A 24,558-nucleotide genomic window follows, 5' to 3' on the forward strand; every position below is an offset into this window, starting at 1 on the left:
ACGGAATGGACAGTGTCTTGAAAAGAGGATATAAGATGAACATCAACAAAAGCAAAACTAGGATAATGGAATGTAGTCAAATTAAATCGGGTGATGCTGAGGGAATTAGATTAGGAAATGAGACACTTAAAGTAGTGAAGGAGTTTTGCTATTTAGGAAGTAAAATAACTGATGAATGTCGAAGTAGAGAGGATATAAAATGTAGACTGGCAATGGCAAGGAAAGCGTTTCTTAAGAAGAGAAATTTGTTAACATCGAATATAGATTTATGTATCAGGAAGTCGTTTCTGAAAGTATTTGTTTAGAGTGTAGCCATGTATGGAAGTGAAACATGGACGATAACTAGTTTGGACAAGAAGAGAATAGAAGCTTTTGAAATGTGGTGCTACAGAAGAATGCTGAAGATTAGATGGGTAGATCACATAACTAATGAGGAGGTATTGAATAGGATTGGAGAGAAGAGAAGTTTGTGGCACAACTTGACTAGAAGAAGGGATCGGTTGGTAGGACATGTTTTGAGGCATCAAGGGATCACAAATTTAGCAATGGAGGGCAGCGTGGAGGGTAAAAATCGCAGAGGGAGACCGAGAGATGAGTACACTAAGCAGATTCAGAAGGATGTAGGTTGCAGTAGGTATTGGGAGATGAAGCAGCTTGCACAGGATAGAGTAGCATGGAGAGCTGCATCAAACCAGTCTCAGGACTGAAGACAACAACAACAACAACAATGTAGGAAAGTGTTACCTTGTTGAGAAACACCCCGTGGAATGCTGTTCATGAACGGTAGCACAACAGGTTGAATCACCAGGCTGACATACAGCTTGTAAGTCAGGGTGCATGGGATAACCACAAGAGTGCTCCTGCTGTCATATAAAAATGCATCCCGGAACATAGTTCCAGGAGTAGGTCCGATGTGTTTCGCACGCAGACAGGTTGGTTGTAGGTCATCAGCTAGCTGGTCTTCCTCTAATCGACATACAGCCATCACTGGCAATGAGGCAGAACCAGCATTAATCAGAAAATGCAACAGACCTCCACCCTGCTCTCCAGTGAGCTGTTGCTTGACACCATTGATGTCGCAAATGGTGGTGATTTGGGATCAGTAGAATGCACACTCCAGGGCATCTGGCTTGGGGCTGTCTTTGAAGTAACCAATTTGTAACAGTTCATTGTATCATTGTGGTGCCAACTGCTGTTCAAATTGCTGCTGCAGATGCAGTTAGATGCACCAGACACATAAGCTGAACACAGTTGTCTTCCCTCTCAGTAGTGCCACATGACCGTCCGGAGCCATCTTCTTGTGACCGTACATTCTCATGACCACCACTGCCAGTGGTTACATTCCTGCAAAGTCTTTGTGCAGTGCTGCAGAAGGATAATCCAGCTTCTTTTAGCCTTATTATGCAACCTCATTCAAACTCTGTGAGGTGTTGATAATGGTGTCTTTGTCACCTTAAAGACATTCTAACATTGACTCACCACATCTAGTCTCAGAGGTAACTAAAGCTCGCAACTATTAGAGTCTGTACTTAAAACAAAACTAATTTACATCTTCATAGTGGTGCTACTAGCACCATGCAACTGGCTCAAAATGTGAATAGAATCTTTCAGATGTAGATACAAGCCTAACAACATTAGACTGTCGCACAACTACATCTTGGTTTTGCAATTCTTTTTTCAGTCAGTGTATTTCACAAATATTTACAATATTTCACAAATATCTGTACTTATTGCACCTGTATCTGTAGCAAATTTCACCCTGTAGTTTATTTTCTGCACTGCTCAATGTTTGTGACTTTATACCTCCTGAACAATGTGTCATACAGTGATGTAATTTTGCAGGTACATGAAGTATTGTATGTGGATACTGTATGGCAGATGTGTTTTGAACAGAATTAGTAGTAAAAAGTGATAAATTAAAACATCACACATGATGTGGCAGTTTTTCGCACACCTGCATTTCACAACGCATCTCCTGAAATATGTGTCAAAAAATGCTATATTTTTGCAGCTACTTTCAATAGTACATTGAATACCCACAGTGTAGGAGGTGGAACACACCATTGGAAAATGTGTGTAGGATTTTGAATGAGATTTCCTTCATCTCAAGGCATGATGAGAGGTAGTAGACTTCTGATCACCTAGTAGTGCTCTAGCCTTGAAAAGCTCAACCATGTCTTCCGCTACCTCTTGTCATGCATTGAGATGGAGGGATAGCTCACACACATCATCCAGCATTAAGCACGGCCACTCATTCAATCCACAGAATACCCTAGTCTTCCCATTCAAATCCTGCTCCCAGTCTCGCACGCCATGCATCATCCCCTTGTGGTCAACACAAGTGCAAGACTTGACCTAAAAACACAGTTGCCATCCACCTCCTACTGCAGTCCAGTTACAGGCATTTACTATTCTTTAAAAGACAGGGCCACATTTAATAGTAGCCATGTAATATATCAGTTATGCTGAAATTACTGTGTAGCATTCTATGTGGGCATGACAAGTAACAGACTGCCTACTCACATTAATGGCCACCACCAAACTGTTGCAAATTGCAAACTTGACCATCCAGCTGCTGATTTGAACAGCTGCTTCACTATGTGAGCCATTTGGTTACCCTCTCCAGTATTAGTTTCCCAGAATTATACGTCTTACTATCCTGTTACCCTCTCCTGGACTTGCGCATCCTTCCCTATCCATTCTCCAGCCAAAAAGATTTATAAAGCCATGCAGCCTCTGACATTCACTCCCCCCTTTGCTTTAGTTGTTAAACAGCCAATTCAGAAAACCAGTGCTGCTATATGACCTGAGGCTGCTAGTGTCAGCACTAGCACTTGAAAATGATTCCCCTACAACAGTTGAACATTAATGGGCTAAGGACACATATAGAGGAATTGAAACCCCCTGGCATGGGCATGTCTCATGCGCTTGTGCATACAAGAAACACATTTTAAAGCCATTGACACCCGTGCAGTATGGGGCTATACCCTTCACCAAAGGATGACCTAATTGAGGACAGAGCGTAAGAAGGGGTTTTATGTTTGTTAATAACACACACCACTCCCATGATCTCTGCTTGCTTACTAACCTACAAGCAGTAGCCATTAGTGTTCATGTGGGCCAGAAGTTAACCATTTGCTCCCTCTGTTTACCTCTGCAAGATACAATAGACTTCGAGGCTCTCGCAGACCTGATTGCACAACTTCCCTGCCCATTTCTTCTGAGTGCCCATATGAATTATGGGTTTGAGGTGCACTTGCTCCAGGGGTCAAGTCTTGGCGAACCCCATGATGTGTCAGAAGCCATGCATTCTCAACACAGACAGCCATGCATCCTCATTTCTTGGCTGCTACTGCGTCACCCTCAGCCATTGACCTCTCTTTCTGCTCTCCAGCCCTTGCACACTCAGTACAGTGGGACTCAGCTGATATTCATTCCACTGACGACTTTCCACTGTGGATCCAGCTAACTGGAAAGAGAAATGCTTGAATGAAAGCCACTGAAATGAATGATTAACAGGGCTTGTTCTGAACAGGAGAATGGGCGCTTTTTTAAGTGTTACCTTCATTGCCATAGCCATAAACAGTATCACACCTACTGTACAGAGCCCATACAATGATCCTTATTTGTGGAAGATTTTTTTGTTTTCTGTTCCTTCTCCAGTGTTGGAATAGCAATTTGTCAGTTGCAATTTCAGGTTTTGTGTGTGTGTGTGTGTGTGTCTGTGTGTCTGTGTGTCTGTGTGTGTGTGTGTGTGTGTGTGTGTGTGTGTGTGTGTGTGCGTGTGTGTGTGCGTGCGTGCGTGTAACCATACATTAGGAAAACCCACATTTTGAAATGCTGTATGGAGCATTTCAGGCATGTGTGACTGGGAGAGATGGAGAAATCGATGACAGTAGAGTGAATCATCGAGGAAGACCACATCTTTTCCTTTCAGAAAACCAAGGTGCTTCACCAAGCAACCTGCTGTTGAGACAGAGTTATAAAGGAATCAATTGAAGTACAGCTTCAGGAGAATTTGGTCAACAGAAATGAATGACAGCAGTAAAATGTGGCATGGAATACTGCATTAGCAGCAGTACAATGAGAGCATAGCCAGCACTGTCCAACATGCAAGACGTGGACAGAATGCCCATATGTTAGATGCAGACAAAGCACTTACTACTCCCACCACTGCAGCCTCAGCTGTCTCCCCACCCACTGACTGGACACTACCTGGTCGCCTGTAGCCAGGTGGAGGTGGCACACCACTTGTACACATATTACAGTGTTCATATATCTCACCAGAAGGTAGAGAGTATGACACCCATTGAAACTTTGCAGTATTTTAACAAAGGCACATGGCTAGAGACCAGAGAGATTTTCACCAACAGTATATACCAGCACCGGGAGAGCCTACATTCATATTTGTACAGTTGTCTGTTATTGGTTGATGCATTATTTGGCATTTTAAATGGTGAAATGTAATGTCTACCCAGTATAATTTGCTTTCTTAATTCTCTTCATGTTTTCATTTATTTTTCTTGCCTAAATTATTTATTTTATCTTCTGATATCATTTTCAAGAAACTTCCAGATTTCTTTAGCATTATAAGATTAGTCTCCTGTCTGAGCTCATACTATGGGAGACTCTTTATCTGTGCACTTTGTCCCAGTATTCCATGCACTCTTAACTATGTCAATTCATCTCTCTGCTGTTGTTAGAAAAATGATTGGATACCTCCCATGAACCATGGACCTTGCCATCAATGAGAGGCATGTACTGTAGGTGCACCCTTAATGGAGGGGTATCTATTGAGAGGCCAGATGAACATGTGACTTGTGAAGAGGGGCAGCAGCCTTTTCAGCAGTTTCAGCGGCAACAGTGTGGATGACTTACTGATCTGGCCTTGTAACATAACCAAAATAGCCTTTCTGTGCTGATGGCTGAAAGCAAGGGGAAACTATAGCCGTAATTTTTCCCGAGGGCATGCAGCTCTGCTATAAGGTCAAATGATGGCATCCTCTCGAGTAAAATGGCCTGGAGGTAAAATAGTCTCCCATTTGGGGGGATTACTCAGGACGACGGTGTCGTGAGGAGAAACAAAACTGGTGTTCTATGGATTGGAGTGTGGAATGTTAGATCTCTTAATCGGACAAATAGGTTAGAAAATTTAAAAAGGGAAATGGATGGGTTGAAGTTACATATAGTGGGAACTAGTGAAGTTCACCTGTAGATGGAATGGGACTTACTGTCAGGTGAATACAGGTAAATGGCAGTATTGCAGGAGTGGGTATAGTAATAAGAAAACAGGTATACAGGTAAGATAGTATGAACACCTTAGTGAATGCATTATCGTAGCCAAGGTAGACAAGAAGCCCTTCGCTACCACAGTAATAAAAGTTTATATACCAACTAACTCCACAGTTGATGGAGAGATTGAAGAAATGTATGACGAGATAATGCAAACTACTTGGATAGTTAAAGGAGATGTACATTTAATATAGGACATGTCAAAGTATTAGCATTCATTATCACTTATTTTTCTACACCTTTAGCTTACATTTTTACATCATTGATAATGAATAACAATATATACAAATTTAATGGCATAAGTATTCTGCAACACTGTAAAACTCTTTGTTTAAGAATAATAGAAGGTTGTACACAAGGAAGAGAACTGGAGACACTGAAAGATTCCAGATTTTAAATTGTAAGACATCTTCAGGGGCAGATGTGGACTCGGACAATAATTTATTGGTTATGAACTGAGGGTTTGAGGGCACATTAGGCAGCAGTTGACTAGAGTGGAGGGAAAGGAACATAGTAGAAGAAAAACAGGTAGCTTTAAAAGATGAAATAGTGAATGCAGCAGAGGATGAAATAAGTAAAAAGGCAAGACTTAGTGGAAATCCTTGGATAACAAAAGATATATTGAACTTAACTGATGAAAGGCGAAAATACAAAAATGTAGTAAATGAAACAGGTGCAAGGGATAAATATGTTCATGAGATTGACATGGTGTGCAAAATGGCTAAGCAGGAATGGCTAGAGGACAAATGTAAGAATTTAGAAGCATATTTTACTAGCAGAAAAACAGATACTGCCTACAGGAAAATTAAAGATGTCTTTGGGGGAAATAGAAGCAGCTGTAAGAATATCAAGAGCTCAGATGTGTTGGAGCCTACTCATCAAATATGATGTACCTATGAAACCTGCTTCCTTGGATCGCTAGACAACAATTCAAGCAAATGGTATTCATGAATTTTATTACAAAAGGAAATGATTACAATGCTTAACTTTGTTTTAAACAGATCTCGCAAGCAGAGGGTGACAGACAAAATAAACAATGTTCTTCAGTACACACAATCCCTAAATTGCTGATCTTGAAGTGCCTAATCTTAATGCTGCTGTAGAAGTGGGGCACAACCAGTCAGCATGGCGCTTGTGTCCCCTTCGTATGGAGGGTGCTGCCGTTCACATTGTTTTCCTGGAGAGGAGTCGGTCAGCAATTGGCTGGCATCTTCTTCACAGCCCTGTCTACTCTCTCGTTTCAGACTGGCATGCTGGCACTTGATTTTATGCTCTAACAAGGTGGAAAACCAGTTGTAAGCAAAGAAGGAAAAGCTAAAAGGTAGAAGTACATATGGGGCCTATACAAGGGAGTAAACTTGAAGCAGTATTATAGAAACGGATGTTGATGAAGATAAAGATGAGATTTGAGATTAAATAAAATAAGAAATAGAAACTTTGAGGTTTGCTGATGACATTGTACTTCTGCCAGACAGGAGAGAACTTGGAAGGGCAACTGAAGTGAATGGACGATGTTTTGAAAGGAGGATGTAAAATGAACATCAGCAAAAGCAAAACAAGGATAATGGAAGGTAGTCAAATTAATCGGATGATGCGAAGGGAACTAGCTTAGGAAATGAGACACTTGAAGTAGTAGATGAGTAACTGGTGATGGCTGAAATAGAGAGGATATAAAATGTAGACTGGCAATGGCAAGAAAAGTATTTCTGAAGAATAGGAATTTAACATTGATTATAGATCCAAGTGTTACAAAGTTTTTTTTCTGAAAGTATTTGTCTGGAGTGTAGCCATGTATGAAAGTGAAACATTGACAATAAACAGTTTAGACAAAAGAGAATAGAAGCTTTCAAATCATGGTGATACAGAAGAATGTTGAAGATTAGATTAGTAGATCACATAAATAACTAAGAGGCACTTAATAGAATTGGGGAGACAAGAAATTTATGGTACAACTTGACCAAAAGAAGGGATCAGTTGATAGAACACATTATGGAACATCAAGAGATCACCAATTAGTATTGGAGGCAAATGTGAGGGTCTAAAAATCATAGAGGAAGGCCAAAAGATGAATCCCATTAGCAGATTCAGAAGGATGTAGATTGCAGTAATTATTCAGGGATAAGAGGCTCGTACAGAATAGATTAGCATGGAGAGCTGTGTCAGACCAGTCTCCGGACTGAAGACGATGACGACTCCTAATTAGTGGATTCCTCATAAAAAGAAAAGGAGCAAAAAAGGAACAGTCCAGATGGGAGATAATACATCAGCCATTAAAAATCAGTCAGCAACATGTCCTCAATGAAGTAGTCTGTACTGTCTCCTATGAAACACAAGTGCAGGCAGTTTTATTGAGATTGAAGAGTCTATTGAATATTACTGTATGCCATAAAATAGCTGTAGTACTAGCTCCAAGAGATTTACTAACTTCTGAACAAGCAGACATCCAATACATATTGCTCAAATTGTTGCAGGTTCCAGTGAAGTATATATTGAAGCTATATGTAAGGTCTTCAGTAATATGTACTAAAAGTTGCAAAACAATACTTGATGATACTGTGGTTTGTTTTATGTAACTTTAACCTTTACTTACTTCTAACAATTTAGAACAACAAAAGTTTTAAGTCACTACAACTTTTTGTATTGTTAATTAAACTCTTAGAGATACAGTTAAATTTTATGTCGAAGATAATGCAACATTTTGAATTTTGCCTTTGCACAGTTTTAATGGCAGTAAAGAGATCTTCATAGTGATGTGTTTTCTAGATCAGTAATAAGCACGAATTTCTCACCAGATGCTAAGAAATTTTTCAATTTTTACAGTTTTCAAGGAACCATACCCAGCTCGTATTTCGTATCAAGCTGGAAAGTTACCATTGGTATGTATTTCTGAGATACTTAGTTGCATTTCTATTTAATGCTTTGTTCACAGTAGATAAATAATGATAGTGATATAACTAGAGGCTAATTAATTTCAGTAATAATAGCATTTGAATTCTGTTTTTTTATGTGACATATATATTTGAACATGTTTACTGCACTTACACCTAGGTCTTCCAGTACAGTTTTAGCCCCTCACACTTTTCTCATATCCAAGAGCCACGAGGTATAGATTATGCCCACCTTCTGTGCTTTCGGGAACTTGTGATAAATAATTAATTTTTAGCAACATCATTTTGTAGATTGAGTAAAGAAAGACACAGTGTTGCCATGTATGTTTAAAATGGTGTCAAATGTAGAGTAATTGATGTGTAGAATAATTGTTTAGAACAACATTTGGGAGAGTGTGCCACATAATTGTCTTTGAATAACTCATATATATTAGTAGTTACAGTACACAGAGCACCTTCAGTGAACTTAAGTCTATTTTTGAAGTTAGACACTCTACTAATATATTTATTCAAACACAAAAGAGATGATAGTGCTTGGGGAATTTAGTGTGAACTTTCTCTAACAAATTCCAGAGATAGATCAGACCTATCTGTCTGTCCAGCAAACTGCTAAAAGCCTGATGCAAAATCAGTTCAGTGAAGTCCTAGCTCAGATATTCAATGCCTCTCTGAAACAAGGTACCTTCCACATCATAATGAAGTATGCTATTGTAAAGCCCCAATTCAAAAAAGCTATGCCTCAGATGTTACTTTCATCATATTCCTCTTTTGACTAAGTTTCCTAAAGTCTTCAAAAAAATTAATATATCCCAGGATAGTTAGTCACCTAGAAAACTCTGCAATAATTAGTAAAACCCAGTTTGGATTCAGAGAAGATATCTCACAACCAAAGCTATATTTTCATTTACCAATGGCATTTTGGAACACCTTGACGAGACGACGTTGGTTGTGGGCATATTTTGTGATCTGTCTGAAGCCTTCGACTATGTCAACCATAGAATACTTACAGAGAATGCATGCCATTATGGACTGAAAAGGACAGATGGGCAACTGGCTCAAATCCTGTCTACAGGGCAGACAACAGAAAAGAGTTAGCTGGTAACAACAGGCACGTAGGATGGGTAGAGTCCAACTGGGGAACAGTAAATTATGCAGTTCCACAAGGTTCCGTCCTTATTCGCTACTATTTCTCATATGTATCAATGACATATTATTGTTCTCAAACAAAGCAGGCAACTTTACAATTTTTGCAGATGACATAAATATTGTGATAGACAATAAGATATCCCCTGACCTAGAATTAAATGCCAACCAATTACTTAAGGATCTTCTGAATTGGTTCACAGTAAATTCTCTATCAATAAACCTCAGAAAAACTAATTGCAAATACTAACCACTACTTCACTATATCTCTTTTCAATCATAAAGTTCATACTTCACAACCCTCCTCAATATGAAATGAATGAAACTTACTGTCATCATAACACAAGATGATAATGTGACATACACTGTGACCTGAAAAATTTTTCTATGGTGCAAAAAGGTGTAAAATACACAAGCACAAAAGTCTTCAATGCACTTCCAAGTAATATTAAGTGACTATGATGATTAGATTAGATTAGATTAGATTAATACTTGTTCCATAGATCATGAATACGACACTTCGTAATGATGTGGAACGCGTCAGTTTAATAAAAGATGTCTGTACAAGAAATTACATTACACAAAATATTGCATGACACTAATGATTAAGTTTTTTTTTTTTTTTTTTTTTTTTTTTTTTTTTTACTTACTTTATATCTAAAAATTCAGCCAATGAGTAGAAGGAGTTGTCATCTAGAAATTCTTTTAATTTATTTTTAAATGTTACTTGGCTATCTGTCAGGCTTTTGATGCTGTTTGGTAGGTGCCCAAAGACTTTTGTGGCAGCATAATTTACCCCTTTCTGTGCCAAAGTCAGATTTAACCCTGCATAGTGAAGATCATCCTTTCTCCTGGTGTTATAGGTATGCACACTGCTATTACTTTTGAATTGGGTTGGATTATTATCAACAAATTTCATAAGGGAATATATATACTGTGAGGTTACTGTGAGGATCCCTAGATCCTTAAATAGATGTCTGCAGGATGACCGTGGGTGGGCTCCAGCAATTATTCTGATTACACGTTTTTGTGCAATGAATACTTTTCTACTCAACGATGAATTACCCCAGAATATGATGCCATACGAAAGCAGTGAATGAAAGTAGGCATAGTAAGCTAATTTACTGAGATTCTTATCACCAAAATTTGCAATAACCCTAATAGCATACGTAGCTGAACTCAGACGTTTCAGCAGACCATCAATGTGTTGCTTCCAGTTTAACCTCTCATCAATGGACACACCTAAAAATTTTGAAAATTCTACCTTTGCTACAGACTTCTGTTCAAATTCTATATTTATTACTGGAGTTGTGCCATTTACTGTACGGAACTGTATATACTGTGTTTTATCAAAATTTAAAGAGAGTCCGTTTGCTGAGAACCACTTAATAATTTTGTGAAAAACATCATTTACAATTACATCACTTAGTTCTTGGTTTTTGGATGTTATTACTATACTTGTATCATCAGCAAAAAGAACTAACTTTGCATCTTCATCAATGTGGAATGGTAAGTCATTAATGTATATCAAGAACAGTAAAGGACCTAAGACCGAACCCTGTGGGACCCCGTGCTTGATAGCACCCCAGTTTGAGGAATCAGCTGTTGTTTTAACATTACACGAACCACTTATTTCAACTTTCTGCATTCTTCCAGTTAAGTATGAATTAAACCATTTGTGCACTGCCCCACTCAAACCATAATGATTTAGCTTATCTAAAAGAATTCCATGATTTACATAATCAAAGGCCTTTGAGAGATCACAAAAAATACCAATGGGTGATGTCCGGTTATTCAGAGCATTTAATATTTTATCAGTGAATGCATATATAGCATTTTCTGTTGAAAAGCCTTTCTGAAAACCAAACTGACATTTTGTTAGTACTTTATTTTTACAAATATGGGAGGCTACTCTTGAATACATTACTTTCTCAAAAATTTTTGATAGAGCTGTCAGAAGAGAGATTTGGCGGTAGTTGTTGACATCCGACATATCCCCCTTTTTATGCAATGGTTTTACAATGGCATATTTCAGTCTATCAGGGAAAACACCCTGCTCCAAAGAGCTATTACATACGTGGCTGAGAATCCTACTTATCTGTTGGGAACAAGCTTTAAGTACTTTGCTGGAAATGCCATCAATTCCGTAAGAGCTTTTACTTTTCAGTGAGTTTATTATTTTACTGATTTCAGAGGGAGAGGTTGGTGGAATTACAGTTGTTTCAAACTGCGCAGGTATGGCCTCTTCTATTAATAGCCTTGCCTCTTCTAGTGAAGATCTAGATCCTATTTTCTCCACAACATTTAAAAAATGATTATTCAAAATATTTTCAATTTCTGATTGTTTGTTAGTGCACTTGTCATTCAGTTTTATTGCACTAAAGTCTTCCTGTGCTCTTGGTTGCCCTGTTTCCCTTTCAATAATATTCCAAATTGCTTTAATTTTATTATCAGAGTTACTGATCTCAGACTTGATACACATGCTTCTGGACTTTTTAATAACTTTTCTTAGTACCGCACAATAGTTTTTATAATATTGAACAATTTCGGGGTCAGTACTCCCTCTTGCTGTTAGATACAGTTCTCTTTTGCGGTTGCAAGATATTCTTATTCCTTTAGTTAGCCAAGGTTTTTTATATGTTTTCTTGGAATTATGTTTAACTATTTTCTTGGGAAAACAATTTTCAAATACCCTTAAAAATGTATTGTGAAATAAGTTATATTTAAAGTTTGCATCGGGTTCCTTATACACTTCATCCCAGTCTAGCTGCTGTAGGCTTTCCCTAAAGTTTGCAATATTTATATTGTTAATTGAACGCACTGCTTTGAAAGTCTGATTTATTATACTGCATGGAGCTATGTCATGTACTGTAACAAGTAATAATTTACTACTAAAAGTAAGCTAAAGGAGTTGCTGGTTGAAAAATTTTTCTATTCTCTAGAAGAATACTGTAGAAGAGATAGCTAAGTTCATTTGCCATGTATTATTCTGTACTCCTGATTCAATATATCTTGCTGCTTTAATTAGATTAATTGGTGATCTGTATGTTTACTCTGTAAAAATTGTTTAGATATCTGAAAACTGGATCTTAACCTCTGTCTGTGAGCTTAATTAGAATTCCTGATTGTGTTACTTTATCACTTTCAGGATGGAAACAAACATAATAATGAATTAAATGTTTTGACTCATACCACATCCATGCATTACCATGCAAAAATGGAACAATGGAATACTTATTGCAATAAATAATAAAACCAAATTGATTTCTTCATGCCTCAGGATCTTTCCCATCAACCACCCCCTCTTTTTTTAGTCAGGTTGTGCCTTTCCCCAATTAAGTCCATTAGTCCATTACCTCTTTATTATTCGATCTTTGCCCATATAAACTTCAGCATTCTTCTCTTTCATCACATTTCAAAAGCTTCCATTCTCTTCTTATCTAAATAGTTTATTGTTCACATTTCACTTCCATGAAAAGCTACACTCTAGACAAATAACACCGGAAAAGACTTTCTAACACTTAAATTTATATTAGAGGTTAAAAAATTCTTCTTTTTGGAAATGTTTTTCTTGCTATCTGCATTTTATATCCTCTCTACTTAACAATAATCAGTCATTTTACTGTCCAAATTGTAGAACTCATTTACTTCTTTTAATGTCTCATTTCCTAATCTAATTCCCTCTGCATCACCTTATTTAATCAGAGTACATTCCAGCACCTTTGTTTTACTTTTGTTGATATTCATCTCATAACTTGTTTTCATGGTACTGGGTGTTCCACTTAAAATTGGCACACCTCACACCCGAGATTCAAGTAACAGTGAACTAACTAAAAAATAGTAGATAACAATAATGTTAAAAAATGTAGTAAACAGTTTATAAGACATGCTGGATGTGGTGGCCATCACCATCCAGGTATCGCTGACTACGTGTGATGACATTTCCAGCAACACACTATAATTCTGCCGGCATGATGTTGTAATTTCTGTAGCAATGTTCCATTTAAGATCATCTATTGTGTGAGGATTGCCAGCACATACTTTGCTTTTAAGTGTTTCCTATAAATAAAAATCACACAATGTTAAATCTAAAGACCTGGGGGCCAGAGGCCTCTACTAACAAGTATGTCTTCAGGGAACACACTGATAATGTGGGCCATGCTTTGGTTGGATGTGTGAGCAGTTGCTCCATCTTTTTGGAATCCTGTGTACAACTTCTCTGAAGCTGTTAATGGTGATTAGAAAGAGTCAGAGCTCTACATATCTGGCAATGTTTAATGTGTAATTGGAAAATATGTAACCAGTAATGTGTATGCCAGACAACACACACTAAATGCTTATCTTCTCTGAGTGGAGAGGTTCTTCATGCAGAATATGTGAATTGTTCTGTGACCAGTCTCTGAAATTCTGGGAGTTTATGTAACCTGACAAATGAAACCAGGGGTTCAAGTAACTGCTAGCAGTTGATGTTAACAGCCAGTTACAATAAGGAACTCTTTTCCTGGCTTTCAAATTTCAACTCTTGCAGCACACTCACATGATGGGCTTTTCATTTCACATCTTTTAGTGCTTAATGACAGATACACCAGCTTGTTGCAATAACCTGCTTACCGAATTGCAGGGACTTCTCACAATGTCCATACAAATTGCATTTATAGATTGTCCATATAAATTCCATTTATAGGTTCAGGGGTCTTCACTATTGGTCACCTATTCTTCTGCACATTCTGAACAGATCCAACAGCCCTTCATTTTTTTGTATAGATCTTCATCAATGCTGGTTGTGGAGAGCTTCTTACCAGGGTACTTCACATGAAACATTTCTTTACATTGCTTGATGAAGCATGTCTCTGTGTAACATTCAACAATATCAATTCACTGTTCTAATGCAAACTGCCTCATTTCTGTAACAACTCAACAATATGAGCTTATCACAACAACTGATGCACAAACATACAGCAGCACTCCACTTTCTGATAAAATGCAGTGTTGTCAACTTTAGACACAATTTTGCCACTTCACAAGCACATAGACTAGAGATGGCTAACCAGAATGTGAGGTGTATTGGTTTTATGTGAGATACCCTGTGCTATTGATTCCAAGCATCAGTTCTTCAAAGTCTTTTGCTATCTCTGATGAAACTATAATGTCACTGACAAACCTTAGAATTCTTCTTCTTGAGCTGTAATTTGCTTCCAAAATTTCTCCTAGGTTTCCTTCATTGCTTGCCCAATGTATGGGTTAAGTAACCTTAGGGATAGGCTACAACCTAGCCTAACTCCCTTCTCAACTATTGATTCCTTCAACTCTTATAACTAGTAGAATTTCTGAACAAGTTGCTGATAATTTTTTGCTCTCTGCATTTCATCCCCTATACTTCCAGAATTAAAAAGAATGTATTCCAGTCAACATTCTCGAAAGCTTTCTCTAAATCTACAAATGCTATAAATGTAAGTTTATCTATCTCATATGGTAAGTCATAGGATGAGTATTAACTTGTGTATCACAATACTTTTACAGAACTCCAACTGAGTTCAGATGTTGGCTTCTGCTGGTCTTCACATTGTTCTACAAATAATTCATGTTAGTGTTTTCCAACCATGACCTATTGAACTGACAGTTCTGTAGTATTCAAAACTGTCAACAGCTGCCTTCTTTGAAATAGGAGTTATTACTTCCTCCTTGAACACTGACAGATTTTTGCATGTCTTATATTTCTTGCACACTAGGTGGAATTGTTCTGTAATGGCCAGGACTGTACCAAGGGGCGTAGTGAGATAGGTCCCAGCCAAGGTTGCAGGCAGAGAGGAGGTGCAGAAACTAATGTGGGCAAGGGGGAGATAGAAACAAGAAACAAAGAAAGATATTTTAAGAATGAACCAGGAGAGGTACATGGATTCTCATGCCACTTGTTTTCCTACCTTCTGCCTACAAAAGCATTTTTCCTTCTCCTGCAACTGTAAATGCACACTATTGTCGCAGTCATTTCTCCCATGTCATTTCATCCAACTGGCATCATAAAAAAATTGCTGCCCAACACTCATCTATTGCTAACATGGTTAATGTTTATACAGCTGCCGCCTACTTGGCTGGAGTGTCAATGGCATATTTCCAAGCTAGAATGAGTTGCATAACCTGTAAGAGTATGTCATGCTCAACAATTCAAACTCTGTGCACACAATAGAACAGATGTGAAGCATCATCACGACCAAGAATTAAAATGTTCTTTTATTCTGTCCTCAAAGTGTTGGTCTAGCCATGTCTTCATCATTCGTTCAGCATTGCATCTTGCATTTTTCTGCTTATGGTTGAGCAATGTCTTCAGTATTTTGGCCAGTTAACAAATGTTCCTTTCATTCCCTCTTGTGCTCTATAGTTCCTTTATTGAGGTTAAAAGTCTTCAGTTCTCTTCTAATGTCTTCATGTCTCCCCCTATTCAGTGATGTACAGCCCACCACACTTCTAAGGAATCTTATTTCCGCATTTTCCATTCTTCTGGCTTCTTGTTGCATTAGTGTCCATCCAGCACACACTTCCATAAAGCAATGTAAAATTTTAGAACTGTCTTGTGTGTGCTATTCTGAAAGTTCTCTTTATTGTTCCATACAAAATCTGATGCAAGTGCACACTTGCACCACACTCTCGCACTCACACACTCAATAGTGTTTTCAAACAAGTAAAGCTATTGAAATTTAGGGTGAGAAAAATTTCTATAGACATCTAATAGTGATATTTTGTTACAAAATTATCATTAAAATATAGAGAGAGAATGTTTACAGTCATGACATTGTCATGAGTAGTACTGCTTTCAGATGAAGCTACAACAAATTTAAGAGGTAGTCATTCCTTGGCAGACATCACAGAGCTTTTGCAACAGCTGCATCACACACACATGACTGCCTGCTGCATTTCATTGCAGAGTGCTCATTCTCAAGGCAGTAACTATATAGTGGTGGTGGCCTGCTGAACAGGCTTCTGCCACAGCAACATTGCCAACTTGTATGAATACAAGAGTCAAAGTGTATAATACACTGTTACTATCTTTTTATCTCTCTTTCTCCTCTATAACTATGATGATGCTGCCAACCTGATCAGATCTAAAGATTGCTTTGCTGGGTAATATTTATTACTGTGCAACTGTTATTGCCCACACATAAGACCTTGTGCTAGCGTAATGTTTTAGACCCACTAAACAATGTATTGGAACCATACAAGCTCGCATAGAAAATGAAATGTTACCATGCTTTCACAAATTAATATAATGCATTCTTCAAAAGACATCTGAACTCTGCATTTTTTCAGGTTTTGTTCTGTTCAGTTTCTATGCTGTAAAATTTTGTTAAACATGGTCAGTTCAGTCTTTAGATGTTGTGTGCAACTTTTTATTTGGAATACAATTCTGAGAATGTAAACCAAGGCTTATCACATGGGTGTGCAACTGCAATCTGTACATTTACACTTTAACCTGCCTATAAAGGGACTGATGACCTCAGCAGTTTGGTCCCTCAGGAGTTTACAAATACATACCTGCCTATAAAATTATGTTGCATGTGGAAATGCATAAAGAGTAAGTAAAGCAATTTTAATAATGTTTGTAAGAGATCTGCCCAGAAAAATACGTTAATAGATTATCATCAAGTCTTGTATTTTCTATGAAACAGTTAATAGTTTGGAGATTGTATTTGGGCTAGTGTGGTACACAATAAGTATTGCATCTCATTGGTATGAGATTCCAGAGCACCTACTCATGTGTGTCTCATAAAGTTTCTAGCATAAAGTGGAGCAGCTGGACTGTACTAACAAATTGCTGAGAGGAAAGAGTGCTACCATTGATGTAGCATAAAGTTGAAACTTCCTGGCAGATTAAAACTGTGTGCCCGACCGAGACTCGAACTCGGGACCTTTGCCTTTCGCGGGCAAGTGCTCTACCATCTGAGATACTGAAGCACGACTCACACCCGGTACTCACAGCTTTACTTCTGCCAGTATCTCGTCTCCTACCTTCCAATACATTTCATATCAGCGCACACTCCGCTGCAGAGTGAAAATCTCATTCTTGTAGCATAAAGTTTTCTGTCTGGTTTGATGAAAGATATTAAACATTATGGGAAGAAAGTCTGCAGAAATACACAACCAAAGCCAAAGAGGTTTATAATTCTATCCCTATCCAAAGCAGTTTTGCCATTACAAAGTCAAGCATGATGGGGAGGTTGGTAGGAGAGACTGCTGAATATGAGGCACAGCTTTGGCAGTTCTGCCAAGGATGCAGTATCACTTTGGCATGATATGGTCATGACTAACTCTCTCAAGGATCTCAATAATTCTGGGAATTATCATCCCCAGGGGTCTCATTTTGACCTAAGTTTTTCAGTGCTGTATCAAATACTCTCACAATATCCTGTCTCATAACTACATGTCTTCTCTTCCTGTAATATTGACTCCAAATTTGTTTCCCTAGTACAGACTCACTATATATTCCTCCCATCTTTCGGTCATCCCAGCTTTGCTTAGTATGAAATTGCCATCTGAGCTCTTAATATTCATACAGATGTGTGTCTCATCTCTAGAGTCATCTTTAATTGTCCTACAGGTGGTGTCTATCTTTTCCACACTGATTCATTCCTCTACAGCCTTGGATTTCTTGTTTAGCCACTCCTGCTTTGCCATTTTGCATTTGTTTTCAATATCAGTTTCTAAATTTCTGGATTCCTATTCCCCATTCACTTACTGAGTTTTAATATATATCCTTTGTCAGTCAGATTCAGAGAATCACATGTTATCCAGGAATTTCTTCTGGACTTTGTCTTTTTGTCTGTTTCATCTTCTGCTGCCTTCACAACTTCACCTCTGAAAGCTATGCATTCTTTTTCTATTTTATTTTTTCCCCCCATTTTACTCAATTGTTGCTCAATGCTGTATATGGAACTCTCAACAACCTTTGGATCTTTTGATTTATCCAGATCCCATCTTCTCAATTTCCTATCTTCCTGCACCTTTCCAGTTCTAATCTTCAGTTCATAATCAATAAATTATGGTCAGAGTCCACATCTGTCCCTCTGGAAATGTTTTGCAGATTAAAACTGCCTTACCATTTTATATACATCGAAAACCATTTGGTGTCTTCAGGTATCTCCCATGTCTAGTCTTCTGACATTATTATTCAACCAAATATTAGCAATTACTAAATTTGTGCAAAATTCTGTCAGTTGGATTTCCCTTTCATTTCACTTTATAGTTCATATTTTTCTGGTACTTCTGCTTCTCTCCCTGCTCCTGCTATCAAACTCTGACACTCCATCACAATTAATTTTGTGTTCCCTGTAACTATATAAATAATTTTGTTTCTAATTGTACATTCTTTCAATCTTATTTACAGAACTAGTCATCAAAGAAACTTGTAATACTGTAGTGAGTGTTGGCTTCAATGCATACACTGTGCTGTTCATAGTAGTTTATCTGCATTCCTGTTTTCTTGTTCATGGTTATACCTATTCCTGCATTCGCCTATTTGATAGTGCGCTGATAACTACTTCACTTGACTCATTTCCACTACATGACTTCAACCTATCAGTTTCCCTTTTTAAATTCTCTAACTTACTTATTCGATTAAGGGATCTAACATTACACTCTGACTCCTGTTTTGTTTCTCCTGATGACAATATTATCTTGTTTAGTCACCACTCAAAAATCTGAATAGAGGATTATTTTACCTCCAGAATATTTTATGCAGGAGGATGTCATCATAATTATACATTATGGTAGAGCTACATGTCCTTAGGAAATGAAATGGCAGTTTCTCCTTGCTTTCAGCTGTTTGCATGACTCACATAGCAAGGCAATGTTGGCTAATGTTACTGGATCAATCTTCCAGATTGTTGCCCCTGCAACCACTGAAAAGGGTGCTGCCTACTATATGATCCAAGAAATGATCTGCCTTTTGTTTATGGCACATCATGTTGCAACCCAAATGCCATTTGTCTTAGCAGTGGAAAGAAATCAAGAGTTGTTGTTGTTGTTGTCTTCAGTCCTGAGACTGGTTTGATACAGCTCTCCATGCTACTCTATCCTGTGCAAGCTGCTTCATCTCCCAGTACCTACTGCAACCTACATCCTTCTGAATCTGCTTAGTGTACTCATCTCTCGGTCTCCCTCTACGATTTTTACCCTCCACGCTGCCCTCCAATGCTAAATTTGTGATCCCTTGATGCCTCAAAACATGTCCTACTAACCGATCCCTCCTTCTAGTCAAGTTGTGCCACAAACTTCTCTTCTCCCCAATCCTATTCAATACCTCCTCATTAGTTACGTGATCTATCCACCTTATCTTCAGTATTCTTCTGTAGCACCACATTTCGAAAGTTTCTATTCTCTTCTTGTCCAAACTAGTTATCGTCCATGTTTCACTTCCATACATGGCTACACTCCAAACAAATACTTTCAGAAACGACTTCCTGATACATAAATCTATATTCGATGTTAACAAATTTCTCTTCTTAAGAAACGCTTTCCTTGCCATTGCCAGTCTACATTTTATATCCTCTCTACTTCGACCATCATCAGTTATTTTACTTCCTAAATAGCAAAACTCCTTTACTACTTTAAGTGTCTCATTTCCTAATCTAATTCCCTCGGCATCACCCGATTTAATTTGACTACATTCCATTATCCTCGTTTTACTTTTGTTGATGTTCATCTTATATCCTCCTTTCAAGACACTGTCCATTCCGTTCAACTGCTCTTCCAAGTCCTTTGCCGTCTCTGACAGAATTACAATGTCATCGGCGAACCTCAAAGTTTTTACTTCGTCTCCCTGAATTTTAATACCTACTCCAAATTTTTCTTTTGTTTCCTTTACTGCTTGCTCAATATACAGATTGAATAACATCGGGGAGAGGCTACAACCCTGTCTCACTCCTTTCCCAACCACTGCTTCCCTTTCATGCCCCTCGACTCTTATGACTGCCATCTGGTTTCTGTACAAATTATAAATAGCCTTTCGCTCCCTGTATTTTACCCCTGCCACCTTTAGAATTTGAAAAAGAGTATTCCAGTCAACATTGTCAAAAGCTTTCTCTAAGTCTACAAATGCTAGAAACGTAGGTTTGCCTTTTCTTAATCTTTCTTCTAAGATAAGTCGTAAGGTCAGTATTGCCTCACGTGTTCCAACATTTCGACGGAATCCAAACTGATCCTCCCCGAGGTCTGCATCAACCAGTTTTTCCATTCGTCTGTAAAAATCAAGAGTATACATTCTAAATGCAAGACAATGAATTTACTTAGTCATTTTTCATAATGTTAGTACAAGGCTGATATTAATTATAAAATAATTTATAATGTTCATTTTATGGATGTCTATGAATACTATTCAGTGGAGCAAGAGTTCCTGGAATTAAGTCTTAGACTCCACTACTTCAGCCATGTTACATTTATTATGGCTTTAAACATTGTCAAATACATATGTACCATGTATCTGTCTCCTGTTTGTACTGATATGAAGCCCCTGAGTCTCTGTACAGATTATTTTTGATACTAGTGTTATATTTATGCTATTTTATCTGCCTCTTTAGTTAAGGTTGCTAATGGACATCAGTGCAGTGGTGCTCAAATCAGTTGTAGCTATTTGAATCATACAGGTAAAAAAAAATCACGAGAAAGATGAGAGGTGGTGGCATGGAGTCTCTGATCACCAGACTTTGTGCCAGTGTCATGTATTAAGTTCCAAACCTAGGCCCAGTGTCTTGTGGAGGGAGGGTGTGTTGCAGTGTTGGTGATGCCTTCTGGTAGGTAGGGACATTAAGCTTGGTGAACTCTTTGGTGCTATTTGTGAGGAGTAGGCTATGTGCCAGCACCAGGTTTCACCATTTCCATTGTTTCATCATACAGCACAACACAACACTTTGCTATACACAGAGTCATTACAATCACCTATACAAGACCTTTACACATAGTTAACTAGCTAGTTTCATGTTCAATTTTTTTGATATAAAAAAGACAGTAATCCCTACCCACCACCTTTTACACATTACAATAAGAAATTCTTCTGTGGCATAGGAGTTATCAAGAAGAGAATTTCCCAGTTTGTATTCTAACTTTACTTTGCTATCTGAAATTTTATATTCTGGGGTAAATGAACAAAAGTTGCAGTTGCAGAATTGTGCACTGCTTTTTGTACTTGACATTCATAGTGTGTAGTAATGAATGTCATTTTTCCTTCTGATATTGTAACTATGTACATCATTGTTTCTTTTGAACTGCAGTGGATTATTTACAAAAAACTTCATATACTGCAAAGCAGAAGTCAGAAAGCCCAACTCCTTAAGCAGATGTGTACAAAATGATCATGGATGAGTGCCACACATTGTCAGCACATTTTGAACAATGACGACTTTTTGAAAGATGTATTACCCCAGAACATTATTCCATGTGACATGTGACAATGTCTTCAGTTTCTGTATGCAAGCTTGGATTGATTGCAATACTGGTGTCATCTGAAAAAAAGTCCCCAGACTATATTGGTTGAATTACTAAGTACATCTTTATGCATTCTTTTGGTCCGATATGACATTATCCATTGGTTAGCTGTACCATCAATCCCATAAAACTTCAATTTATCTAGGATAATACCGAGTCACACAATCAAATGCCTTAGGTAGGCAACAGAAAATACCAACGTTATTTTATTAGTTAATACTTTATTACTAGGACAATGGATATGAAATGCACTCAATTGATGCCAGCAGAACAGCAGAAGTTCTTTTCAAATTATGTTGAAGAGGTATCTGGAAGATTTTCTAGAACTAATACCATATTTAATTCTTATAACACATTTGTATTCTGAAAATGTTATCCTGTATCCTGTTGGATATCCCAAAAATAGTTTCCATAAGTCATTAAGAAATAGAATTATGCGGGCTAAACTATTTTCTTCATTTTTAAATCACCTACTGATTATGCATACCAAAAATGTAGTTGAATGAAGGCAATTCATTAGTTCCAAGATGTGAGCTTTAAAGTTATAGCTATGGTATATCAGTAGTACCAACAACTTCATGCTATCTACTCCTTGTATTTGACTGAGCAGACAATTTTTATAGCTTGTGAAATTCTGTAAGTACTCAACTGTATGTACTGAACCTCATCAAAATTTAATAATTTGGCTGTGTTTTTGGCAGCAGCATTGCAAGTAGTTCAATTTAATCTAAAAGATAGTAGACAATAGACTCAGAATTGTGCAAACAGATTTATTGATTAGATACGTTATTGACATACATTTTGTAGTACTTATGCTAGTGGATTGACATTTTCTGTACTTTCTAAATATTTTAAGAAAAGGATCTTTCCATTCTCAGTAAGAGAGATGAAGGTACAGAGTAAATGGTCAGTAAAAACTGTTTCATTTCACCTCTTTGTCAAAGTGTGTGTGTGTGTGTGTGTGTGTGTGTGTGTGTGTGTGTGTGTGTGTGTGTGTGTGTGTGTGTGTGTTTTCTCATTGTTTTTCTTAAATGTTTCAGGCGGCTAAAATAGAAGTCGATGCAATTGCTGTGGCAGGAGATATGGAAACAATCCAATGATTATATGACAGTAAACTATGATGTAAATGAAATACTATGTAGAAAAATAAAAATATCTTTATTATTTATTTTATTCCCAACACAAAAGTTAATATAAATACACACGCAAATGCAACTTGCACACACATCTGCAGTCTCAGCTCTGAGACTGTGTGTGTGTGTGTGTGTGTGTGTGTGTGTGTGTGTGTGTGTGTGTGTGTGTGTGTGTGTGTAAAGGCCTTAATGGCCGAAAGCTTTAATTGTATGATTTTTTTTATTGTGCCTATTGCGACTCAGCATCTCCGCTATATGGTGAGTAGAAACTTTTCTTCTCTGGTATTGTTACATTCCATACAACTATAACCTTATATCACTGATGTATATTTGTTTTAGATTTTTTGAACATATTTTACACTCTTATCACCTTCATAGTGATGGAATAGCTCCTCTAAAGGAGTCCACATACAAGATTAACAACATACTCCCTGTTAGAACAACAACCAAGATGGGCAGAAAAATTTAAGTCTATAGTGACAATTTTCTTTTTATTTTGCCTACTGGCTACCAGTTCAGATACACAATACCAACCTCAGGTTATCTTAAGTTTAAAAAAAAAGCACAGTACATACTAACAACAACAACAACAACAATAACAATAATAATTTAAGAAATCTTTACAAAATATGTTCTCAACAATAGCAAAAGTATCGAGTAGAACTTTCTTACAGCCATCACAATCACTATCCATGTAGAAATGTCAAAAAATAAAAGTGAAGGTCAATGACAAGCTTTAACCAGTTGTAAATTGTGGCTGGTAATAAGTGCCCCGTCTGAACAGTTTTTTTCCTTATTATAAAAGCCACTGCCAAAAAATATCTATGTAGTTATTTAATTATTTATCCATCTGATGTATTTAAGGTGATACATTTTTATTGTTACATGCAGGCCTTGACATTTTGATTATGCAATAACAATTTTCTACAACTTAGAGCATTTATGGCATAGATTACAGCATAATACATTTATGATATTGTACAGTGTACTTAGTTGTGTTTCACAGTATATGAATATTTCCATTTCATTTAAATTTCTGTACATACATTTTTATTGTTCTTTGACTTGACTGATGGTTACTTCTTATCACATCTTTTATTTTTATTTGCAGTAATCATTTAATTCATTTATGCAATAAAATGGATTTTTTCCCAGTATTTCTGTGTCCTTAAAGATATTGATGCTGTTTATTTTGCTGATATTGTTCAGGAGGCAATTGAATAGGTACTCCCCATGTATGTCACACTTCTCTCATAATGATTTATCCTGTTGGATTGCTCTGTTTGTTATGAAGAATAAAAACAGAATGAAATATTAAATTTACAAGATCACACAATAAAACAAAGAAACCAGTCCCCACTGTAATGAAATCTCAAAAGCAGAATAGCAAATCTAGACAGCCATATCTGCATTCCGTATTTGTATATGGTTCCACTATAAAACATTATATGATTATACACTCCTGGAAATTGAAATAAGAACACCGTGAATTCATTGTCCCAGGAAGGGGAAACTTTATTGACACATTCCTGGGGTCAGATACATCACATGATCACACTGACAGAACCAAAGGCACATAGACACAGGCAACAGAGCATGCACAATGTCGGCACTAGTACAGTGTATATCCA

General features: G+C 37.4%; 1 protein-coding gene across 1 annotated transcript in view; it reads left to right on the forward strand.

Moving 5' to 3' along the window:
* Positions 1–22,962, forward strand: part of LOC126354080 (2-iminobutanoate/2-iminopropanoate deaminase-like) — a 66,609-nt gene extending 43,647 nt beyond the window's left edge. Inside the window, exons 4-5 of the mRNA XM_050003461.1 lie at positions 8,113–8,168; positions 22,835–22,962. Coding sequence (XP_049859418.1) covers positions 8,113–8,168; positions 22,835–22,894 — 116 coding nt within the window. The 3' untranslated portion in view covers positions 22,895–22,962. The remainder of the gene's footprint in view (positions 1–8,112; positions 8,169–22,834) is intronic.
* Positions 22,963–24,558: the final 1,596 nt, after the last annotated feature.

This window comes from Schistocerca gregaria, chromosome 3 (assembly GCF_023897955.1).
Source record: "Schistocerca gregaria isolate iqSchGreg1 chromosome 3, iqSchGreg1.2, whole genome shotgun sequence".
Taxonomy (NCBI): Eukaryota; Metazoa; Arthropoda; class Insecta; order Orthoptera; family Acrididae; genus Schistocerca; species Schistocerca gregaria.